This window comes from Bipolaris zeicola (assembly GCF_000523435.1).
Source record: "Bipolaris zeicola 26-R-13 unplaced genomic scaffold scaffold_4, whole genome shotgun sequence".
In the NCBI taxonomy this organism is placed as follows: Eukaryota; Fungi; Ascomycota; class Dothideomycetes; order Pleosporales; family Pleosporaceae; genus Bipolaris; species Bipolaris zeicola.
Genome location: NW_006912053.1, coordinates 80153 through 103239, shown reverse-complemented (window position 1 = coordinate 103239; position 23087 = coordinate 80153). Strand labels below are relative to the sequence as shown.

The 23087-nt window shown below is 52.9% G+C and overlaps 9 protein-coding genes across 9 annotated transcripts; 4 read left to right on the top strand and 5 right to left on the bottom strand.

Annotated features, from left to right (window-relative positions):
* Positions 1-225: 225 nt before the first annotated feature.
* On the top strand, positions 226-891 carry COCCADRAFT_82429 (uncharacterized protein; the record flags this gene model as incomplete). The annotated part of the gene is made up of 2 exons (XM_007708886.1): positions 226-635; positions 690-891. 2 exons carry the CDS (start codon positions 226-228, stop codon positions 889-891), a joined length of 612 nt encoding a protein of 203 aa, XP_007707076.1.
* Positions 892-2167: 1276 nt separating this feature from the next.
* COCCADRAFT_628 (uncharacterized protein) lies at positions 2168-3722 on the bottom strand (the record flags this gene model as incomplete). The annotated part of the gene is made up of 4 exons (XM_007708787.1): positions 2168-2719; positions 2769-3225; positions 3294-3322; positions 3375-3722. The coding sequence occupies 4 exons, from the start codon at positions 3720-3722 to the stop codon at positions 2168-2170; spliced, it is 1386 nt and encodes a 461-aa protein (XP_007706977.1).
* A 945-nt stretch (positions 3723-4667) lies between these two features.
* On the bottom strand, positions 4668-4922 carry COCCADRAFT_32270 (uncharacterized protein; the record flags this gene model as incomplete). Its single annotated transcript, XM_007708841.1, has 1 exon — positions 4668-4922. The coding sequence occupies one exon, from the start codon at positions 4920-4922 to the stop codon at positions 4668-4670; it is 255 nt and encodes an 84-aa protein (XP_007707031.1).
* A 239-nt stretch (positions 4923-5161) lies between these two features.
* COCCADRAFT_627 (uncharacterized protein) lies at positions 5162-6105 on the top strand (the record flags this gene model as incomplete). The annotated part of the gene is made up of 3 exons (XM_007708786.1): positions 5162-5416; positions 5462-6022; positions 6073-6105. The coding sequence occupies 3 exons, from the start codon at positions 5162-5164 to the stop codon at positions 6103-6105; spliced, it is 849 nt and encodes a 282-aa protein (XP_007706976.1).
* A 683-nt stretch (positions 6106-6788) lies between these two features.
* On the top strand, positions 6789-8333 carry COCCADRAFT_82406 (uncharacterized protein; the record flags this gene model as incomplete). Its single annotated transcript, XM_007708885.1, has 1 exon — positions 6789-8333. The coding sequence occupies one exon, from the start codon at positions 6789-6791 to the stop codon at positions 8331-8333; it is 1545 nt and encodes a 514-aa protein (XP_007707075.1).
* Positions 8334-9026: 693 nt separating this feature from the next.
* Positions 9027-10927, bottom strand: COCCADRAFT_82428 (uncharacterized protein; the record flags this gene model as incomplete). Its single annotated transcript, XM_007708884.1, has 2 exons — positions 9027-10011; positions 10062-10927. The coding sequence occupies 2 exons, from the start codon at positions 10925-10927 to the stop codon at positions 9027-9029; spliced, it is 1851 nt and encodes a 616-aa protein (XP_007707074.1).
* Positions 10928-12944: 2017 nt separating this feature from the next.
* COCCADRAFT_21938 (uncharacterized protein) lies at positions 12945-15820 on the bottom strand (the record flags this gene model as incomplete). The annotated part of the gene is made up of 2 exons (XM_007708814.1): positions 12945-14950; positions 15010-15820. The coding sequence occupies 2 exons, from the start codon at positions 15818-15820 to the stop codon at positions 12945-12947; spliced, it is 2817 nt and encodes a 938-aa protein (XP_007707004.1).
* A 2167-nt stretch (positions 15821-17987) lies between these two features.
* COCCADRAFT_32265 (uncharacterized protein) lies at positions 17988-20005 on the bottom strand (the record flags this gene model as incomplete). Its single annotated transcript, XM_007708840.1, has 4 exons — positions 17988-19194; positions 19242-19480; positions 19530-19916; positions 19970-20005. 4 exons carry the CDS (start codon positions 20003-20005, stop codon positions 17988-17990), a joined length of 1869 nt encoding a protein of 622 aa, XP_007707030.1.
* A 278-nt stretch (positions 20006-20283) lies between these two features.
* Positions 20284-23044, top strand: COCCADRAFT_21936 (uncharacterized protein; the record flags this gene model as incomplete). The annotated part of the gene is made up of 2 exons (XM_007708813.1): positions 20284-20491; positions 20538-23044. The coding sequence occupies 2 exons, from the start codon at positions 20284-20286 to the stop codon at positions 23042-23044; spliced, it is 2715 nt and encodes a 904-aa protein (XP_007707003.1).
* Between the last annotated feature and the right edge of the window lie 43 nt (positions 23045-23087).

Sequence of the window (23087 nt, the reverse complement as noted above, 5' to 3'; positions counted from 1 at the left end):
TTCATGGAGGGAGCAATGGCTCTCAGGTACTGTAGAGCTCACAATATGCCAAGAGATTACGTGGCCCAAGCTCCCGCGGTGTAGCCTGCGCGTCAATCACAGGTACCTCTATTCGCGTATGTCCCCCTCCAGCATCCAGACCCGTCGAAACCCCTCCAGGCTGTACAGGCACAATCTCTCCAGGACCACAACCATCAGCCTCAAAAGCCAACCAAATCAGCAGCCATGGAAGTCCTACTAGGTATCACGGGCAAGGACTTTACCCTCATTGCCGCCTCCAAAGCCGCCATGCGAGGCGCCACCATCCTCAAAGCCTCGGACGACAAGACCAGGGAACTCAACAAGCACACCCTAATGGCCTTTTCCGGTGAAGCAGGAGACACTGTTCAATTTGCCGAGTTCATCCAAGCAAATGTACAGCTATACTCGATGCGTAACAACATGGAGCTGTCACCAGCGGCAACGGCCAACTTCGTCCGGGGAGAGCTAGCATCAGCACTGAGGTCACGGAAACCCTACACAGTCAATCTGCTGCTGGGCGGCTATGACACGATTGCGGACAAGCCTACATTATACTGGATTGACTACCTTGCGAGTCAAGCAGCGCTTCCTTATGCGGCACATGGCTATGCTCAGTATGCTATACCCTCTCCGACGGAAACTGAATGACGCTAACACATGGGCTTCAGGTACTACTGTCTCTCTCTGCTCGACAAGCACCACCACCCAGACATTGACTACGAGCAAGGCCTGAAGATTATGCGGATGTGCACCGAGGAGCTGAAGCGCCGTCTACCTGTCGATTTCAAGGGCGTAATGGTCAAGGCCATAACAAAGGATGGCATCAAGGATGTAGAGTTTGAGGATGATGTGAAGGTGGTGATCCCATAGAGGCCGTAGTCGGCTTGGTGGGGGCTACAACACTTTACAGCATGTATAAAGTCGGTAGCCGGCATGGAAAAGGCACCGGGAATGATGACCACGTTCATGAATCAAGGCATCGAAGAAGTGCCATCAACTAATGACAATGATACATTACGAAATTGGCTTTGTCAAGTGGTGGGTTGATGTGTTTGTAATCTGACCCGTGGCGGGAAGGCCTCTGTCCAGCAATTATCGGACTTGGCTAGTCTGTGATGATGCTTCTTATTGCAACCAGGCTTGTGTGGTCCCGACGCCTTCGCATCGAACCGCGGAGCATCAGATATAACCCCCACGCAGCGGTGAAGATACCCATGTATTCCACGGCCGCAAAGCGCCATGTTACGTGGGGGGCACAGCGCCTCAATGCAAATATGACTGCAGCATCACTTGACAAAAGCACGCGTGCAGAAAAGTAGGTATGTTCTCCCAATAAATCGACACCGACATCTCATCGCCATCACTGAAGACGACCCAACGAGATGCCAGCTTCCTACAGGAGGTTCGCTCTTCGATCCCACGCCACCGTAGTGGCTGGCAACTAAAAGACAAAGATGTTCTGATAGTCGTGGCTGGAATCGTTTGTATTTTTTTGATCAAAGAGCGAGAAAGGAGGACGAGGGCCGCAGAGGTTTTAAACTGTGTGATTGCCAAGACTTTGGCGCACGGTGCACATCAGATTTTTTGGCTGTGCACGGGCGTTTGTGACAATGGCTGGTTGGTGAGGGCGAGGCTGGGAACCACAACTACTGGATGCATTTGTGATCTCGCGACGGCCTTCATTTTCTAGCATCCAATACACCATTCTCACACTCTTCACAACCGAAATGAAGAAGCAATGTGCGCCGAAAAAGGTGCCAGCGGTAGAGTCCCCGAACGCCGGCTTCATGTTGTAATGATCACTCTCCGCGGATTCCTCAAACACAACGAGAACCCCGAGGATCAAGACAATAAATGACCTTGAAGGCACCAATCGTTGCGGAAACAGCATGGCCATCTTCATCTGCACATGGTGATACTACCTAGCCACCTACGAACTCAAGCCACATACCACAGTGCACACATTGAAGACGCCATTTTCAGAAGTCAAAGTTTTTTTCATTTATGGAGATGGCTAGTGGGGATGGAGCATATTGCGATCCATCAAGGATAATGACAGTATCACCGCTCAGAAGAACTACATGGTTCTCCTCCACCGCCGGACATGTGCTTGCCTAGTCGGACTTATTCGCAACAATGTCGTTGTTTAGTTCTTGTAACCGTTCTCGTATCCGTTCACCATGACCTCCTGCAGACCCTGAGGAATACCATTGGCATGGCCCTTGGCAGTGCCGTTGACGGCACCGTTGCTCAAACCATTCATCACCTTCTTGGATTCGTTCATGGCCTCCTCAATAGGCTTGTCGTTCACGGTGTATCCAGTGTCGGATGCGTCGACATACGCATCGAGACCAGCACCCTGGCGAGGGTACTCCTTCATCAGCTCCTTGTGTCGTCGTAGAGCCTTGTTCATCTCCTCAGCAGAGACGTCGTTGAGGAAGACACAAGTACCAATGGGGTTTGGTACGGCAGCACGAAGCAGGCCATCACGGGTCTTGAGGATGGCCTTGGTGGCCTTGTCGAGCATCTCCTCGTCAAAGAGCTCGTGGTCCATGGATAGACCCGCCCTGGAGAACAGATTCAACAACCTCTTGTGCTCCTCGTCACTGAGGAGACCACGCTCGTTAGCCAACGTGGCAGAGTACGCCATGTCAATGGAAATGGCATGACCATGACGGAGCGGTACCTTGGGAGAGAGCTACGAGAATGTCAGTGATGTTCGCAGCTAAGTATCACGACAAACTTACCTCGTGTAGAGGACTCCAGGTGTGACCGTAGGCAATGACACGGTCGAGGCCAATCTCGTGAAGGTTGGGTGTCTCGAGCTTCAGCATCTCGTGGATACCAGCACGATTGATCTCATCAGCTGCCTGAAGGACCTCCTTGTCATCACCCTCACGGCCGAAGCGGGAAGTGATCAACTTCTCGCAGTACTTGTCCAGCAAGTCAAATGTTGGCTTGTGAGCACATGTTGAAATCTTAATCAACTCTGCGAAGCCGTTGCGTACCTGACCCTCAGGCAGCGTCTTGAGGAACGAAAAGTCCAAGAAGGTGTGCATAGGAGCGTGGTACGCTCCCAGGCGGTTCTTGTAGTTGCCATAGTTGACTGCGACCTTGATGCTAACACTAGCATCGATCAGGCCAATGACGGTAGTGGGAATGCGGATGAAGTTTGTGTTCCTGCGGTAGGCGGCACAAGCAAATCTAGGGTTACGAGTTAATCCTGTTCTTCATACGCAGTCAGGCCAGAGTGCCTTAGAGTTATATTTTACCCAGCAACATCAGTCACTAATCCTCCACCCTATTTCGCATTAGCATCCACGGAGAGCAGGCGAACTGACTGAACAACTTACGACTACAAGCACCGGCTCCTTGCGGATAATACCAAAGTCAGTCATCGAGTCAACGATGCTGAGAAGGGTCTCCATTGACTTGGCCTTCTCGCCAATCATGGTCTTGTGGATGGTCAATGGCAGGTTGTAGTGGTCAAAGTACTTTTGCATCTCATCACCATAGATGTTGAAGATGTTCAAGTCCATGACAGCCAGACAACGACCCCAACGCTCATAGCACTTGGCCAGGTTGTTGTTGGCGGGGTTGAAGACGCCATCGAGGAAGGTGAAGTCATATTCAATCTTCTCGTAGCCCTCGACATGGAAGCCGTTCTGGGTCTCGACAACAGAAGCCTTGAGATCTGACATTTTGAAAAAAGATTGGAAAATTGTGGATGAGAAAAGTTGAGTTCTGCAGGATGGAGGTACCGAGACATGTGCTCTATATACATTTTACGAGACCAGTGTCATTGATGAGCACTGGCACATCTCTCGCTACACGCTCCTCGATTATTGGCTCGTAGCCCTCGAGAGCGACCAGGAAACGTCAAGCACACGCACCACTATCGTCCATGATGTGGCCTTTCATGGGTCCCGTGTTGTTTCGACTTGGTACGGGATTACTAGGAGACAAACTAGGCTCTTACTGGCCAGCAATGATGATATGACTCCGGGGAGGTTGACTTTGGTAGCGGCAGAAACCGGCTCTTGCACATGGGATATGACATTTGCCCATGCAAACATGTGCTTTTGCATGCTCGGAGAAACGCAGAACCCTAGTAACCACTATCGACCAGGGACAGAAGTGGCGTAGCACGAGCTGCTAGCCGATTTGGTGCAAAGACGGAGTCTCACCCGGTTGTGGAGGAAATACACTACGACTGCGGGGCAAGCACAGAAAATCACCTCATACCCACTATATTTCATGCATTGAACGGTGGCTGACGGTCTAGGGATATGTTGAGGGTGATCAGAGGTGCGGGCAGTACGTCCAGCGAGTCCCACGCGGCTACTATGAGCAGTTAGGGCATACAGGAAACCACCGGTACCATAAGAATGGGGATTTCGACATGACAATTCCACGCACGCTTGCTGTATACATGAAAGAATCGTGACGACCTTAGGCTGGTTTTCGATCTTAGCTCCCGCTTCGGGTAGATAAAGTTTTGCGGATCCCAAGATCGTTGAGTTATTTAACTCTGAATCGACAAGCGTAACTTGTCACGGCTGTACTCTGCCAGCTATAACAGGCTAGTAAAGGCTACCGGGCTCTAGATCGTTGACGACAACAGGTATATATACAAAAGTGAAACGTCAACACCGCGCAGAAGCAGATATGCACCAGTCAAGCGGCCCATCATGGCACCAAGTATCCACATGGTACCGCGTACTACTTGCCGTAGTCAGTGCCAAGGGGGCACACTGGATGCACACACGGCTTGGGGCCACCAAACTGGCATGATCCAACGTCCCCGCTACATTGGCATCCCACGCGCAATACGGGGTTTCGGCAGTAAAAGCAATACGGCAGGTGCTTATTGTGGCAACCCGTTGGTAATACCCTAACATAACCGATGACACCTTGTGCTTTTGCCACCGCAGGGGGTGGTTCTGTAGGTTGCGTACTAAACGTGTGGAGCGAACTGCAGACCCCTCAACTATCTCACATGTTCCTGCATTGCATTTCGTCATGATTAGCACCAGCCCCGCACTAGGGTCTACGCGTTGAGGGGCATAGACACCTCCAGACGCGTCGAGTGTGACAAGCCACTGATACATTTTTATTTCGCCATTGAACAGCAGCAATCATGGGTAGCTTCGACCAGAGCAAAGCGTACGCAGCACAAGAGGAAAAGGGTGCTTTTTTTGACGATGGACGGGAGATTGAGCTGCTGCACTTTGTTTACTCACACCCCAACATTGACAAGATACGAGGCTCACCAGAGGGCGTCCTAGCCGCCATTGATGAATATGGGCGAACAAAGAAGTATCTTATGAATGTTGGAGAGGACAAGGGCCGCATTGTCACTGATCTCATTGCAGAGGTCAAGCCAAAAACCATGGTATGCAAGTCTCGAGGAACAAGACCATTTTCTAACAGCAAGCAGATCGAACTCGGCGGTTACGTGGGCTACTCGTGTATCCTCTTCGCAGACGCAGTACGCAAAGCTGGCGGTGAGCGATACTTTAGCTTCGAGCGTGATCCTGCATTCGCGGCAGTCATCATGTCCCTCGTCGACCTCGCAGGGCTCAGTGACCTCGTAAAGGTGGTTGTGGGCTCGAGCGACGAGGGAATTGCACGTCTGGTAGCATCGGGCCAGCTCAAGCATGTGGATCTCATGTTCCTTGACCACTACAAGCCAGCCTACACGACAGATCTCAAGCTTTGTGAAGAACTTGGGCTGATCACTAAAGGCTCAGTGCTCGCTGCAGACAATGTCATTAAGCCCGGAAATCCGCCGTACTTGAAGTACGTCAGATCGAGCGTCGAGGAGAAGGTCAAGGAGGCTGGAGAGGGCGGCCAGACGAACCTCAATGGTATTGCTGAGACGAATGTCAAGATGTACGAGAAGCGATATGGCAAGGCCAAGTTCAGTGAAAGCAGAGGCAACCCGCATCTGCAGTACGAGAGTAAGCTGATCAACAGCTTTGAGCCGACAGGCGTACCTGTAAGTCTAGACTCTTGACCAGCTCCGTGGCCGAGTGCTGAACATGACAGGACGGGATCGAGATTACGCGATGCGTTGGGTAGGAATGCGTGAGAATAGAGAGATATGGGCGGCACAGTTGGATCACTAGGGGTCAGGGGCGGATGTGAAGTCCGGGGACCGGCAGCAAGGAGGGGGGAGGGATATTCAATACGGGTCCAGCTACAAGAGTGAATGTGATCAAACATGCAATCCTCCTTGCTGATGACGGAGCTCGAGAGGGATGCCAACGCCACCTCGGAATGCAATGCAGTGACTATGCAGTAGGTGGTCAGTCACAAAGAAGCAAATACGCGACACAGCAGGGATGAGGATCTACGCGATGTCTACTCTGCTGAATCTCGTACGGAACCACCGGTGTCTAGCGCTGCCGCGCATGTCGTACGCGCATATTGTCCACGGGCCAAATAACGATGACGTTTAGACTAGTCGACCACCCATATCTTTCGCCGTGCGCCTGCGCCCGTCTGCCCCACGCATCTCGACCACCTCGTATGTAAGGTGTACTGACATGCACGCGCGGCAAGCATTATACCGAGCCGTCTGAGCCGCTAGCATTCATTACTTGCAGCTTGCAGTCTGCGCGTGGACGAATCCCACTGGTCGGTGCGCCTGGGATCAAAGTAAGCCCGTGAGGGTGTGTTGGGACCTGTCTGAACGGTGAAGCACTGCGAGCACAAGTGCCGAGGTCACGAGCTCCAACATCCAGCATCCCAACCCCAGAAACATGGCCAAAGGCATCGAGCCTGATGCTGCTGTGCCGTTCTACTACCGCCATGTAGGCAAGAATGTGCTGCTGCTGGCGCTGAGCGCGCTGCTTGCTCCTCTCTCGGCCGCTTTGGTCCTGCTGGGGCTTGCTGTGACGAAGCTTCACGGAGAGCGCACTGCAACATTCACCAGAGAGGACAGGAGACATGTTGCAGCAACTCGGAGGCGCAAGACGATTCTCGTCACGGGCGTGTCCATGACAAAGGGCTTGACTATTGCTCGAAATTTGGCCCAGCATACACCGCATCGCATCATTGGTGCCGACATATCCGCTCTCTCTCCAGGCCGATTCTCAACCGCAATATCAAAGTACTTTCGTCTGCAGACACCCATTGGCGACGATGCGGAGCCATACATCGACTCCCTCCTCTCCGTTATCCAGAACGAAAAGGTCGACTTGTGGATCTCCTGTTCCAGTGTCATTGCAGCAGTCGAAGACGGACAAGTCGTTCGTCTAGCAGAGATACAAGCACGAGAGCGTGGACGTCCGTTTGAAGCCATTCAGTTCCGTGAAGATGTCGTTGAAAAGTTTCACGAAAAAGACAAGTTCATTGACTACATTGAGTCACTCGGTCTCCCGGTTCCGGAATCCCATCGCTGCACAGACGCAAACGAAGCACTCGATGTGCTCATGAGAGAACTGCACAGAACCCCTACAAAAGGAAAAAAAGATAGCCGCCGAAAATTCATCATGAAACCAATTGGCGTAGACGACAAAGCCAGGAACAACATGATGACTTTGCTCCCTTTCCAGACGACAACCGCAACAGCCGACTACATCCACTCGCTCAATATCAGCAAAGACAACCCCTTCCAGCTCCAGCAATACATCAAAGGAAACGAATACTGCACCCATGCCCTCGTCAACCGTGGAAAAGTAAAAGCCTTCACCAGCTGCCCCAGTCTTGAGCTCCTCATGCATTACGAAGCACTCCCCCCGTCCTCCCCTCTCAGCCAAAAAATGCTCGCCTTCACCGAGCGTGTCTGCGCAGATGGCGGCCAAAACTTTACCGGCCACTTGAGTTTCGACTTCCTCGTCGAAAACGACGACCAAGGCGCCGACGCAAAATTCTACCCCATCGAGTCCAACCCACGTGCTCATACCGCGGTCGTCTTATTCGAACAAACACCCGAACTGGCAGATGCATATCTCTCTATCTTCAATAACTCACTTTCTTCTTCAAAACCAGACGCAACTCCAGTCTTTCCTCGTACACCCACAAAATCTTACTACTGGCTCGGTCACGACCTCGTCGCCCTGGCTATCCTACCTCTGCTTGACACCCTCTTCGGTGCCAAATCCGTACAACACGCACTCGCGGATTTATTGACCTTCGTCAAACATGTTGCTGCGTGGAAAGACGGGACCTACACGTTTGAAGACCCACTACCGTTTTTCGTGCTATATCACGTTTATTGGCCCAGTAAGTTTCTGACCGCGTTGAGGGTGGGCAAGGTGTGGAGTCGGATTAATGTTAGTACGACTAAGATGTTTGAGGGGTAGGGTTGGGTTGGGTGAGATTGTACGACGTGTGAGATTATACGGCGGATGAGATTATACGACGGGCTGGGGCGATGAAGACACGTGAGATCATACGAAGAACGAGGTTTGGCATATGGGGATTGGGATAGAGGATGATGAATTTCACCTTACGTAATTTACACACTCGGATTAATAGCAACTATAGCAATAGCACACAATATAACGCATTTTGTTTCGTAATCTGCAATGTTGAACCTACCTATAGCGTACCTTTGTATTGCTATTCTATGTAAAACAAACTAGCACCCCTCGGACGGTTTTAAACTCTCCTCAACGCATGAATTATCACATACCCCCGCAATTTCACCCTAGATTGTTATAATAACTGACCGTGTGATATCGAGGTCGGAGATATGTGACGATATCAGCGTATGCTAAGTCTGTGCTTGTGAGAAGCAAGAAAAGAGAGAATGTCACTGTATATGCAATAGGGATATAACGTGTACGTAAGCGAAAAAAAAAGAGAGAGAGAGAGTCCAAGGAATTCATAGCAGATAGTGGGAAGAAAGAAAGGAAGAAAGAAAGAAAGAATGGATGTGGTAATATTTTCGCATTTCCTAGTTATATTCTCAATCCGAGAAAGAAAAAAAAACCCCCGCTCCCTCCCCCCGAAAAAGAGAGCAGAACCGAAAAGAACAGAATCTTCAAAAAAAATCACCAAATGATTCCCCTCCAATCAAACGAGCCATCGATATTCCTCCATTTGTTGCCTTCAATTGCATCCGCCCAGCCCATCATGACGGCCAAAAGGCGGCAGCTCACACTGCTCATTGTACAAATCACCGTATCTGCTTTCCCCAGCACGGCGAGATCAAGTAGATAGGCGCGTCCCACCAACTCTCTCAGTTTCATCGCAGATTCCGGAACATCGGAGGCAGGGTTCTTGGTGAATTCCTTCATATCTTTCGCGTTGCCCACGGGTTGACCGAGGGAAAAGAAGACGTCGCGGTAGAAACCGCCTTCCCAACCGGTAACCTCGTCGATCCAAGCGTTCTTCTTGGGTTCCTTTTGTGCGGCTTCGAGTTGCTGTTTGGTAGCGAGGACGATGCGGTCTTGGGCGCGGACGCTGTTTGGACCGAGTTCGGGCGAGTCGTAGACGAGGGGGTCGTCGGAGGCGAGGATCATTTTGGAGGATGTGTGGCGGGGGGTCAGGGGATGCGTGTTGGAGCGCTTTTTGGAGCGGATAGATTCGCCTTCGACGATTTCAATGTACAGGTCGCGAGCGGTTTCGATGTAGCGGGCGAGGGGGATGTAGTCTTTTGCGTATTGGTATTCCATGGGGTGTTTGTCGCCGTGGCGGACGTGCATGCCGATGCTGAGGCCGCCCTCGAGTTTGACGGCGCCGTACATGTCGTGGGATTTTTGGAGCACGTAGGCTTCGTCGTCTGACCGGAGCTTGAAGAGGGCTTCGTAGCCGGTGCGGGCGAGGGCGAAGATTTTGGATTGGCGGAATACACCCATTTTTCTTGCGTCTTCGTATTGCTCAGTGAAGGCATGGCCAAAGGTGCTCCTCACGGTTGCATCGCTGACGACAAGGTGGTTCGCGGAGTGGGGGCAAGGGACGATGTGTGACGGCGGGGGAGGAAGGCAGCCTGCAGAGGGTGGAGGTTGGAAGTATGTCGAGTATTTGCCGTAGGGCCTAGTTCACTGTTAGTCGAAGAAATGTTTTTGCAAGTGCACTGAGCATACCAGCGAGAGTCATCGATGAAAAAGGCACGGTTCTCAGTCTTTGCCAGACCATACGACATCCACAACCGCATCAGTGTATTTCCAAACCCAGCATCTCCAGTCTCCATGACGTAGGTCAAGCTCCTTTCACAGACCTTGAGCCCCTCTGTTGAAGCCCCATCCTTCATAGCCTGATCCTCGACAAAGTTCTTGGGCCTTCCCTTTGACTTGGCAGGTGGCAACAGTGCCTGTTCCTCCGCCTCTTTGATATCAATGTAGTACTGATCTTTTTGGTTATAGGGCACCATCCTCCTAGCATGACTCGCTGATTTCTTCGGCCCCTGACTGACTTCCTTGGACACTTCCATTGCCTGGTGGCATATCTCGCGATACTGCGCTGGCTGCAGCGGGAAATCATAAGTTGACGGAATCGACACAGTCCACCTCATTTTGCCCTTTGCATCTATGAGCGCAACAGCAGAAGGCTCGTGTGGCAACCGGCTACCACCGACCATTTCCCACTCATCCTCGACCTCGTCGTCATAAGGCGTTGCATAATGCGAGTTCGTGTAGATGTGCCTTAGCACGATCCATAGAAGAAAAGCCACGCCACAGCATCCCAAAAGTATCCTCCTTACAAACTTGCCATGGTTCGGGTGCGGGACCTTTCCATGTTTGGGTAGCAGGCTCGGAAGGCTCGGGCTGGCGGGGGGAGATCTCGCAAGTAGTCCGCGCCGGGAGGGGAGTGTCGGAGAGAGAAAAGCGCTAGATGTAGCCGAATGAGGTGGGGGTTCCAGTTGCGAATATTGCGCTGTCGGCTGCAAGGATAGACCAGGGTTCCGTCTCGCATGCATCTTTGTGATTTTTTGGGTGACTTGGTTCAGCATAATGAGAAGCAGAGAGATATGATGTCGTCAGCACCTCAGACAATTCGATTCGTGACTAGGGTGGAAATGCGAAAATCCGGCCAAATCGGGCGACTTGCTGGCCGTGCGTGTCGTACCACTCGGATGACGCAGGAAGCTATTGCAGCGAAGTACAATGAGTTGCTCGTAATAAGCAGGACGATCGTTTTACGAACGGGGGGTTCGGAAAACGAAAAAAAATCAAAGTTTTGTAAGTGAAGGAGGGGACGAAAGGCACCGCCGTTCAAAGCAAGCAACAAGTCGAAAAAAAAGTAAAAAAAAACTGAGATAGGACGCAGTCCTCCCCCTGTAACAAGAATGTAGGGTAGAAGTGGAAGAAAGAGAGAAGAAAAAGAAAGAAAAAGATGCACAAGAAGAGAAAAGGTGGAAATAAGGGCCCCAGTCCTTCAAAAAGCCATAAGAAAGCGGGCACAACCCTTTCCTGGCGCAAGAGTGGTTTCACACCCAAAACGAGAGAGATCAAGGCTAACTTCCCGTAACTCAGGATTGGCAAACCGACCCAAAGAAGAGTATCCACCCTTGAAGAAAACGAGATACAAGGGAGAACCCTCGTCTAAGCTTTCCGCGGGAAAAGGAAAGGGTGGGAAGAAAAAAAAGACCACAGAGCGGTCCGAGGGGAGGAGGAGGAGGAGGGGGGGGGGTAAGGGAAAGTCAAAGACGATTCACACAAGCTCTCTCGATAGGGATCGAAGACTTAAGATTGGGAAAAGGGAAAGGGAAGGGGGGGGAAATGGCGACTTTACTTATTTGAGCCAAAGAACAAAGGTAGGACAAGAATAGGAAGGTCGGAAAGGCGGGAAGGGAGGGAAAGGGACGGGTCTTTCATTTCGCTGCATGTGCGGGGGGCGAAGAAGGGGGGGGGGTAAAGGGAAAGGTGGTGTTTCAGCTTGCGTCTTTTAGTGTAACGTCGTCGAGGCGCTGGCGTTGCCTCATGTCCGGCGCTAAAAAAAGAAAGCATGTTAGTGGTCTTGGGTAACGGCCACCTGACTGGTGACAGAACTTATCTACTACGGTTTTGTGCATGTTGGTTGGTGGCCGTATACAGACCTTAACATATTTTAGATATGGGGTCTTCTGCCCTAGGTTTGAAATAAACAGGCATACACACACCAGTCTGGCTGCGTGTTTGACAGAGACTGTTATTATTAAAGGCCCTTTTTTTTCTATTCCAGAAACATTATGCACAGCCGGGCATGTAGTCAGACGGGCATCAAGTGATCGTCCCGAGAAGCCCCGGTAAGGCTTACTATCAATTGGGGTAACCGTGTCTACTACCATACTTAGTCCTATCTACCAGATGACAGTGGGAATACGTATGCAGTCTTTTCTAAAATACTACCAATACAAAAAATGTCTTCCACCTAATTTATTAACACAAACGCAAGCGCCCGCTACCCAGAGGAAATGGACGTGAGACTAATCATGTGATCTGAACAGGACAGATCATGAAGCTACTTGATGTGGCTGCTATATGTGCATCGTGAGCGAAACAAAAATGTTGACCAACTATGTAAGATGAAAAAAAGGGGGTATCAGATCGAAGGTCCCTTGACGCAGGAAGGTGGGGGAAGAATGTAAGAAAAAAGGAACGAAACAAAAAAAGGTAGTGTACAATCCTCCCGGGGCTGCATCGAATTGGGTAATGCAACAGAAGACCCCCCTCCATCGTCTAATGCCCGTGCGTACCCATCGCAGACCCAGGTCGGGATCCATTCCTGTGCCGGTGTTGTACTCCGTGACCCATTCAACGCCAATCGCTATGGAATCCCTCGTAATTGAAGAGAGATTGCTGCATGTGAAAGATATAATAGAAAATAAAACTTTTGAGGTACTCGGTCTGGCGCCGTTGGTGCTGACTCTTCTCATCCCCATTACAGTACCTCTTTTCGTCTTTGAATGTAATGATGCGGTGCTGGTCCGTGTCAGGTACCCGACATGACGCTCTCGCAATTTGCTTTTGTCATCTAGGCAAAGCCAATCAGCCTTCGGTGACTGGCATGAGACTGCTCCGCCTGGCAGTCTTCTCAACACGTCCGGTGATCATCTCGTCGAGCATGCGTGTCATCTCTTCGATGTTCTTGGTTGTGCCGTTGGAAGTTGGAGGGGGCGGGAAGGGCGCTTTCACACTAGGTGCAGGCGACGTCGGTCCCTTGTGGGCCATGCTGGCCGCGCTGCCATCACTGGCGCTGCGTTGGTAGCCCGAGGTTCGACGGCTGCCGGGTGATTCGCTTCCCATGTCGTGTGCATTGTCGTTCTTCTTGCGCGCCGATGTGAGGGCTGAAATCATCCGCTCCTTGTCTTCAAGTTGTGCGCGAAGGTTCACAATTTCATTGTCTCTCTCAGCAAGAGCCGCGATCATGCTACCTTCCTCACTACCAGTGAGCCTGTGTGATAGTGACAGAGAAACTCGAGAATGACTAGCTCTCCGAGCGTGCAGCAGACGCTTTTCGAGGGTAGCAATGTAACGGTTCTTGTCCGAGAGATCGGCTTGCAGTGCCTGTATCTGCACGCTTTGAGTTGCATAACCGTCGCCATTATCACCAACAGAATCGTCCTCTTCGGAGCCGTCGGGGTGTGGTTGCGGGGTGCTTTTCCTACGGAAGGCTCCAAGAGTGTGGTGACTTGCAGACGAACGAATCGACATTGGTCGCATATCGGTGTGCGTATTACTCACAACAGACTGGCGCTGTAGGCTCATGGATGTATACGACCGGCCATTGTTGACACCGAGTGATTTCGAACTCAGAATCAACCGGTTGAGATGCTCGATTCGCTCCTTCAGTGCGGTTCTGGCGAGCTGCATTTCCAGCATCTGCTCTTCGTGTCGTCGCTTGTCCTCGAGCTCACGGACCCTTTCTTCCTCCTTGTCCCTCTTGATGTCATCGTCTTCCACTTCTTTTTCTTTGACTTCCTTGGACTTGCCCTCGGCCAACTGCCTCTTCAGGTCCTCAATCTCTAGACGATAGCGGTCAAGAAGAGCTCGGCTCCCCGCGTCTCCGCCAGCACCCATGGACTCGTCTGCCTTCTTGGCATGACTGACAATGTTGTTCTTGGCTCGGGATGCAAACTTGAGCGTATTCAAGGTTTCACCCGTATGACTGATCGCCGCTGCGGGGCTCCCGCTAGCTCCAATCTGAATTGTGCACAGAATGCTAACCAAGGAGTTTCCGGAAAGCGCTGGTTGCAAGAGGCGGGTAAGTTTACTGTCTCGGTAGGGTAGATGTTTATCTCCTTTGCCCTTGTCCTTTTCCAACTTTTCCTTGTCTGAGGCGAGGCGGCCAATGACTGTACCCAAGGTAAGCAAACTCTTGTTGATGTGAGAACCTTCAGTTCTCCTCTCTTTGCTATCAGCTGCCTTTTCAGATCCAGCCAAATCGATAAGACTCAGTGTCGAGACACGCACACCGCCAGGAACAATGGCAGACCGCTTGTCACCGGATGCGACTGCGGGGCCGGGCGCGCGCTCTCTGCTTTCGACAACGATTTGCACCACGGCGTGACTTCGCGAACTGCGTGCGTTGAATTGGGTGCCTGCCACTTTTCGAGAATTGTCTCCGCGGGCAATGACTCGAAGCAACTGCGTGGGACTCTGCACGATTTCCTCTTTGAGCGGCGTCGCATAAACACCGCGCTTGCTGTCCTCGCGCAATTTAATTTCCTCAACAGGTCCAGTCTGACCATTCATGCCAACAACAGGTCCTGCCAGCAGGTCGATGATTTTTTCGTTGTAGATTTCAATGTAACTGACTCGCAGGAGAAACTCGCGCTGCGGTGTCTCTCGAATGTAGGAGAAGATGTCGGTAATGGCCAATGGTATGACACCAGGGTTGGTTGCCGTTCCTTGCATCGAGAATGTCTTTCCAGTTCCAGTCATGCCGTATGCGAAGACGGTACCGTGGTAGCCTTCCATGACTCGGCGGACAAGTCGCTTGGCTGCTGCATCGTAGACGCGTGCATTGTTATCTTGCGGGTCAAATACATTATCTGCACCATGTCAGATTAGCTGAGGTCGGTCATCTTGAACGTAAGTTGTGCAACTATACCATAGTAGTAATCTCCCCCCTCCTTGCCTCTGTAGGCAATCAATGCACGCTTGTTGTTGACTTCCCAGTCCACGTCATGTTTTCCATCTTTTGCTCCAACGTCCGGGCGCACGCGTACGCTAACAATAACATTGCCTTTTCCATCCTTGGGAGGCTTGCCATCTTTGTTTGCACCGTCTTCGCCATCTTCGGCGGTAGTCGCGCTTGTTGCATATGATCCCTGTGGAGACGAGTTGCGGCTGTGGGGCGGAGACGGAAGACTGAGATGCCCAGTCTCTACGGCCACCGAGTCTGCGCTTCCGTTGAGTAGACTAGGGGAGAGGGGAGATTTGGGCAACAGACCGCGGCCACCAATGTTTGAGGCGCGAGGCTTCTTGAGACTGCTTTCGCGCGGGGGCAGCGATGATTTTGCACCCGTCTTTGAGCCTACGCCCACGTCTCCTCCCGGTGTGCTACTCGTCGAGAGCGGGCTCGAGGGATTTGACCTTCCGCTGTGCCTGGGTGGTTGCGGAAAGGAGCCGATGCTAACTGTCTTGCGTAGTGATTTACCAGCCGGTAGTGATGTAGCAGGACCACCCTCGTCGTTGGTCAAGCCGTTGGCAGCCTGGAGTTTTGAGTTCGACAAGGACCGGTGTGGCAACGCGGACGACGAGACTGTGCGGTTGTTTGTGGCGCCGGGCAGCAGCGAAGATCGGGCGGTGGTGGGACCGACATTTGAGTTTCTTGACTTTGCAACGGGCAGCGAAGGCAAGGGACCTGTGGGCGGCGCAATCGAGGGTCGCGAAGGGCGAGGAAGCGAGTTGCCCGACATGGTGATGGGGCGCGCCGCGTATGGAGGAGTGCTAATGCAGCTTGGGGGGCGGGAGTTGGCGCTGCACTGCTGGCGTGGTCGCCTTTGTTTTTCCAGGTAGACCTGCTACGCCACAGCACACATGTCCGTCGGACAGCCGTGACTGTGCACCAGCGCAGAAGTCGCACACGAGGGGACGGAGGGGATAGTTTTTTTTAAAGAAATAAAAGAGCGACAAAGTGGGCAGGGGAGCGGGGGGCGTGAGGGTCAGTAGCGGATGCGGGTCGTGTCGTGGCCGTAGGCGTCGTGGGGGACTACCGGCTGGCGGAGGTCTGACCAAGAAAAGGTAAGGGAGGGATGAAAGATGGAGATGCTGTTGCTGCTGCTGTTGCTCTGTTGCTGCTGGGCACACAGACACGCGCGGCGGACAAGCGGCGGCGCGTGAGGATGGCTTGGGGTGGAGTTGGGCGAGGGGCGGCGATGGCGGCAGTGACGGCAGCAATAGTGTAGCAGCAGCAGGGAGGGATGGCGAGAGCAGACTCAGGGTCTCTGCGAGGTCTCGCTCTCTCTTTCGCAGGCCTGCACAACGGGTCCTGCGTGGTGGGGAAAAAGGAGCGTTGGTGAGTGGTCGGCTGGTCGCCGAGAAGCCCAAGCGTGGCCGTCCCCTGGCAGGCGGAAGTGGACGAAAGCGAGTGTGTGGGCGTGTATGGGTGGATGGATGGGTGGGTGGATGTGTGTGTGTGTGTGTGTGTGGGTGGGTGCAGGGGCCCGAGGAGCCACCGACCGACAAAACCTCCGCCCGCTAACTACAGGAACGAGTGGGTGAGCGAGCGAGCGAGGGCGGCCCCGTGTACAGCTATCTGATTACAGATTGTAGGGCTGTATGTGTGTGTGTGTGTGTAAGTAGAGCATGTACAAAAAGACAATGGTGGCATTGAGTGCTGGCTGGCTGGCTGGCTGGCTGGCTGGTTGGCGACTTTGATGGCTATCTATGTATGCGCCTGAGGTAGTCGGACAGTGACAGCCACAGTAGCAAACTCCCTCGCACCCTCGCACCCTCGCATCAGGCTGCTCCCCGGCAAAAAGGGGCAAGGCTTCACATTTCCATGTTGAAGCCAGCACCTCATCCATGTTGGCTCAGTCGACTAAAGACGTTAGGCCTCACGCCAACCAACCGTCTCTCCCCATCCGTCATCGAGCCCTGCCACCAGCCAGGCCATGTCAGGTAAGCACCCTCACACACATACTCGCGTATCATCCCGGGCCCGGCTTCATGCAGCCCGCCCTGGTCTCTACACTAAGTACCCATCCATATCCACCCATCTGTACTATCTCAACTTACCATATGCACCACATTCTATCTACCGGTCCTCGTACCCTGCCTTGTCGTGTCCTGCAAGTGCCGGCCTGCCTCAAGGCTATTTGCAGAAACCACGTCTCGGAGATGATGTTTTGCTGATCGCTTCCCGGCACCATGTCCTCATGCCGCACATGTCTCTTTGTCAAGACGTTTATGCCCTCGATAGCACGCCGGCTCTTGATCCCGGCTGCATGTTGTTGCCTCTGGCTGCGTTGCATGTGCTGCTGCTTTGCATGCGCTGCAATTTCCGCGTCGCAAAGTCAATGGTGATCCCAGCGGCCTCTCCGTAATCTGGCGCGCCCAATCACGCCCCTTCACCCTCGCAGCCTCGTATGTCTAAGGAACGCCTTGGTCTCTTCGACTGCTGCCGCCAAGCAAAGCCTCATCTTGCACCCCACTGCCCCCTATGTGCCTTTTAGCCTGACCGAGAGAGCGAGAGTCTGCCACTGTCATCCTCCATCCCACCAACCATGCCACCCCGCCCCGTCGCTACACCTGCACCACTGCATTCACTGCCCAGACTCCCTGGTGGGGGAACTGGCTCTTCGCTAGGACCAAACCGAGGCCCCCCGTCCCCACTCGAATCGTGGAGACGCTCGTCTCTGTGCTCTTTTCGGAACATTATCGACACCGGCATTTAGATCCAGCTACTCGTGAAACACGCAAGAGTGCCACCCAGAGGCCATTGCATTCGGCTGCTGCCGACCATCTTAACAGCGCCTATAAAAATAAATCCCTTCCTGGGCCAGCCCTGCCCTCCACCACCGTCTCGCCTCGCCTTGCCTCGTACTTGCATACAGGCATTCTAGAAGCAGGCTAACTCGCCTTCTACAGTGTGCCCCATCCAAACAACTCCCTTCCAAGCTTCGTAATGGCCAGGTACTGCATCTGCCACAACCCAAGATCCACGGCCATTTCCAGCGCGCCACACAGCGCTACCCGCAACACCTGCCTGCTAATCCCTACCACACTCAGGTCACTACCTATCTCCAGTGAGCTAATCATCCGGTGCGGGCCTCCCTGCCGTCCTTGGCGCGACAGATAGTGCAAGGCGATCGTCTGCAGCGTCAGCATGCGAATGGGGAGCATCGCAAGCCCGACAAGCTGAGCCCGCACCATGGCCCCAATCATTTGAGCTGGCTCGCACGACAGTTGCGTCACGCGATGATACCTCTCCTTCTCCCACAAGTCAACTGCCCCCACAGACTCGCTCCTTCTGCCCTCTCGTGGAGATCCAAACGTTTCTGCAACCTCGCTATGACTAGACAGTGTCCTCGGTGGAAGGCGGACTTCCATCTCCACAATGCCTTCTCGCGATGTGATTCGTATCCGCGGGTCATTCTCCTCCTCTTCCGAGTCTGCTGTTGAACCTGGCGGGCTTGTAGAACGCATCAGCTCATCGACTGCGCTCACTGGCATGGTTATCACATCCGCCTCCAACGGCTCGTTTGCCCGCTGATCCTGTGTTTGAACGACGGGTAGACTTAGTGGGGTGGCGTTCGTAACCCGCGTACCACCAACATGTATTGTCTGGGCATCGCTCATGTCTCGTGTCTCGTTCACACCGGCCGTTTGTTTCCGTTCTGTGCTCGAGGCTGCAAGTGGGGAAGCCCAGCCCAGCATCCAAAGTATCTTGTGGATGCCATTGCGGATCAGCCGAGGTGACTCCCGTCGTAGCCCCAGCACAGTCAACGCACGATCCTTTCCATTGACATCCCGGCTGGCTGTGTCAGGCTTGTCGGGGCGAATGATTGATGATTCCACAGCTTCGTACACACAGGCATAAACCCAGCGCTCAAGTATATGCTCCGAACATAAAATGATGGCGGGCGAGAAGAAGAAAACGGCGAAACGATCCGCGAATGAGTTAGTGGCATGCTGAGGCAAGTAGGCTGGGAGTAGTGGCGATGATAGTGCAAATGGAATCAGAGTGCGCCATGAGGGAAGGAGTGGTCGAGCAGGCACTAGGCCCAAGCGTTGCAGCGCAGTGTGGTAGTAAAACGGGCAGCAGAGAATCTCAAGGCCAACGCGGAGGCTATTCGGTGTAAGCAATCATCCCACCTCGAGACATGTGGGTCAGACCTTGTTCTTAGTAATCTCCTCGTTCGCCGGAACACATTGCGTGTCCTTGCACTTGCGCGTGTTGCATGGAGCAAGCGTTCAATCGGCTGATACATGAACACGCTGTATACAGCAGTTTGGATATTCAGAGCGGCAAAGACCCGGGGAGCAAAGCCTGCATACATGATTGAGGTCCCTGACAAGGCACACTCGGAATTAACAATCTGACTAAATGTGAGGCCATGATGATATCGAAATGTCTGTGGGTGTCAGCAGTAGCCTGTTACACACGGAACGAATGTACCGTACCAATAACCGATCTCTGATAGTACCTATCCACCATGTGCAAATGTTTTCTGCAAAAGTGGTAGCCAAAGCGACTGCATTGCCCATGGTATCCTCGGCCTCGAGCAGTTGGATGCGCTCTTCGCTTGAACCAGGTAGTCCCTCTGCCGGCGAACGTCTTCTTTCCACTACGCCCACCGATGCAAGCACGTCATTCTGAGCGCCTCTCAGCTTCTTGCCGTACTGGTGGGAGCGCGGGTTGATGGGGTTTCCGCGCTCATCGTAAAGCTGCATGTAGTTGTTCGCAGTGGCCTCATGGTACCGCGCAGGAATCTCAGACTGCGCCGATTCGAGCTGCACATACCCTGAAGACTGCGAAGCGCAAGATGTAGGCTCAAATGCAGAGCGCCCCTGTTGTGCTCATCAGACATTGCTTGCGCGGCCTGTTCTGGTGGGGTCTATACAAATGCTATCTTGTCCAGGTAGGCTTGTCGGCCCATGGTGGGGGTGTGAGTGGCTGCTACTGTGTGCAAGTAATGAGTGAAACTACCGCTCCTTGGAAATACAGACTGATGGACATGTTGGGTGGTGAACACATAGCCAACACTGTCGTTGGAGACCGAGTACTCGACTGAGACAGACGCGCTTGCGCCAAACGTCAGCGTAAGCGCGTGGTTGCGACGGCTCTTATCGATAAACTTTTTTCCATCTTCAACTTTCGCGACATGTCTCATCCACAACCTCCACGAGCCTTGACGCCACCAATTCCTACCCCAACATGGCGGCGCAAAGAACTGCTGTGAAGACCACCTACGAGGTTGGCCGTACCTTGCAGCCCATCTACTCGGGAGGCAGTTTGGCATTGAGCCAGGACGGGCGCATCCTGGCTGCTAGCTTGGGTGAAGATGTTCTTCTCACCGACCTCACAAATGGACAAGAGCTGGCAAGAGCCGAGGGCGACGGCGAGGCAATCACATCATTGACTTGTAAGTAATTTCTCCAGCTATAGCAACGGTCACTAACATGTTCCAGTAACGCCTTCTGCCTCGCATCTCATTGTATGCTCGCGATCACTGTCCATGCGCCTATTTTCTCTCAACCCTTCTGAAAACGGGGACGACTCCATCGAACTCCAACTTGTCCGCACCCTTCGACCGCATACGTCACCTGTAGTCACTCTGGCCACAGACCGCACAGGAACGCTACTAGCAACCGGAGGCGCAGATGGTGTTGTCAAAGTTTGGGACATTCGCGGCGGCTACACCACCCACGCTTTTCATGGCCATGGTGGGGTTGTTTCCGCGCTTCATTTCTTTGAGGTTGAGGTAGCTGAGCGGGAAGATGCATCCGAAAACAACAAGAAACGGAAGAGGAAATCAAGACAAGAAGGTGCCGAGATCGAACAAGCCCAGGGCGAAAGTCAGATACAATTCCGACTGGCCTCGGGTGCCGAGGACGGAAAAATTAGAATCTGGGATTTGCACAAGAGGAAGAGCGCCGCCATATTAGATTCGCACGTTTCTGTGGTTCGATCGCTGCAGTATTCACCACAGGAAAAGCTGCTCCTCTCTGGTAGTAGAGACAAGACTCTGATTGCATGGGACTCGAACAGGTGGAAGGCGCAACGCACCATTGCCGCACTCGAAGGCATCGAGAGCGCCGGTTTTGTTGCAGACGGAAAGATCTTGTACTCTGGTGGAGAAAACGGCAGAGTACGACTTTGGTCAACATCAAGCGGACGCGAACTCACATCAGAGCAAGAGCCGGGTATAGAAACGGATGAGATTGTCAACATTCTCTACTACCCAACCCTGTCTTACCTGATCTCAGTACATGCTGACCAGGTACTCAACTTTCACTCTCTCAAATCTGCCGAATCCCTTGTCGTCGAGGAGACGATTGATCCTCTACCAGTCTTTCGGCGTGTCTCCGGAACGCATGACGAAGTGATTGATATTGCGTACGTCGGCCGTGACAAATCATTGCTGGCATTGAACACCAACTCCGAGGACATTCGCATCATCACATTAAACGAGTCAGAGGGAGACGACGCAACAGAAGGAAGATACTTTGGCGCAGACGTGGGACTACTAAAAGGCCATGATGATATTGTCATCTGTCTAGATGTGGACTGGTCAGGACATTGGCTCGTCACAGGTGCAAAGGACAATACAGCCCGGCTATGGCGACTAGATCCCGAACACGGATCATACACTTGTGCAGCAGTTTTGACAGGTCATGCTGAATCGCTGGGTGCAATTGCGTTACCTCATATAGTGCCTCAGGAGTCGTCTGCCGCATTCACAGATCCGTTATCACACCCCCCGGCATACATTGTAACAGGATCCCAAGATCGGACCGTTAAGCGGTGGGACATGACTAAGGAGATGAAGGGAAAGCTACGAGCAAAGTATACTCGCAAGGCACACGATAAGGATATCAACGCAATTGACATCGACCCGTCTGGGACTCTGTTCGCTTCTGCGTCACAGGACCGTACAGTCAAGATCTATTCGGCTGCTGAAGGAGAAGCGATTGGTGTCCTTCGAGGTCACCGTCGTGGTGTCTGGAGCGTCAAGTTTGCACCAAAAGACTCACAGGCTCCGAATTCGAGTGGCAAGGGCTTGATTGCAACTGGCAGTGGAGACAAGACGGTCAAGATCTGGAGTCTGGCGGACTACAGCTGTCTTTTGACGCTTGAAGGCCACTCCAACAGTGTTCTGAAGCTCGCATGGCTCCCATACCGTCCAGTGGACGCGCGAGACAAACGAGGTCCGCAAGTCGCCTCTGCAGCCGGTGACGGCTTGGTCAAGATCTGGGACTCCATCTCGGGCGAGACAATGTCTACCCTCGACAACCACACCGACCGTGTCTGGGCCCTCGTCGCCCACCCTCAAACTGGCGCCCTCGTCTCTGGCGGCGGTGACAGCGTCATAACCTTCTGGCAAGACACAACCAGCACCACGCTCGAAGCCGCCACCACCGCCGAAACCGAGCGCATCGAACTCGACCAGAAACTCCAAAACTACGCCTACGCAGGAAACTACCGCGACGCCATCGTCCTCGCCCTCCAAATGGACCAACCCGCCCGCCTCTTCTCCCTCTTCAAATCCGTCGTGGAATCAGACTCTCCAGACCCAGACTCCCTATCCGGTCTCAACTCCGTCGACGCCGTCCTCGCATCCCTCGCCGACGAACAACTCTACAAACTCCTCCTCCGCCTCCGCGACTGGAATACAAACGTCCGCACCGCTCCCATCGCCCAGAAGATTCTACACACGATTGTCAAATCGTACCCAGCAGCACGGCTTGCGGGGCTGAAGCCTCAAGGCAAAGTTGCGGCGAAGGGGAGTCTGAAGGATGTGCTGGAGGCTATCAAGGTTTATTCAGAGAGACATTATAGGCGAGTAGAGGAGTTGGTGGATGAGAGTTATTTGTTGGATTTTACATTGAGAGAGATGGATGAGGTCGGGGGTGTGAGTGAGGGCATGAATGGGTTGGGGTTGGAAGGCGGAAGGGACGTTGTCATGGTTGAATAAAGTCCATATACATATCTGAATGAATCGTTCTTTTGTTTTTTCT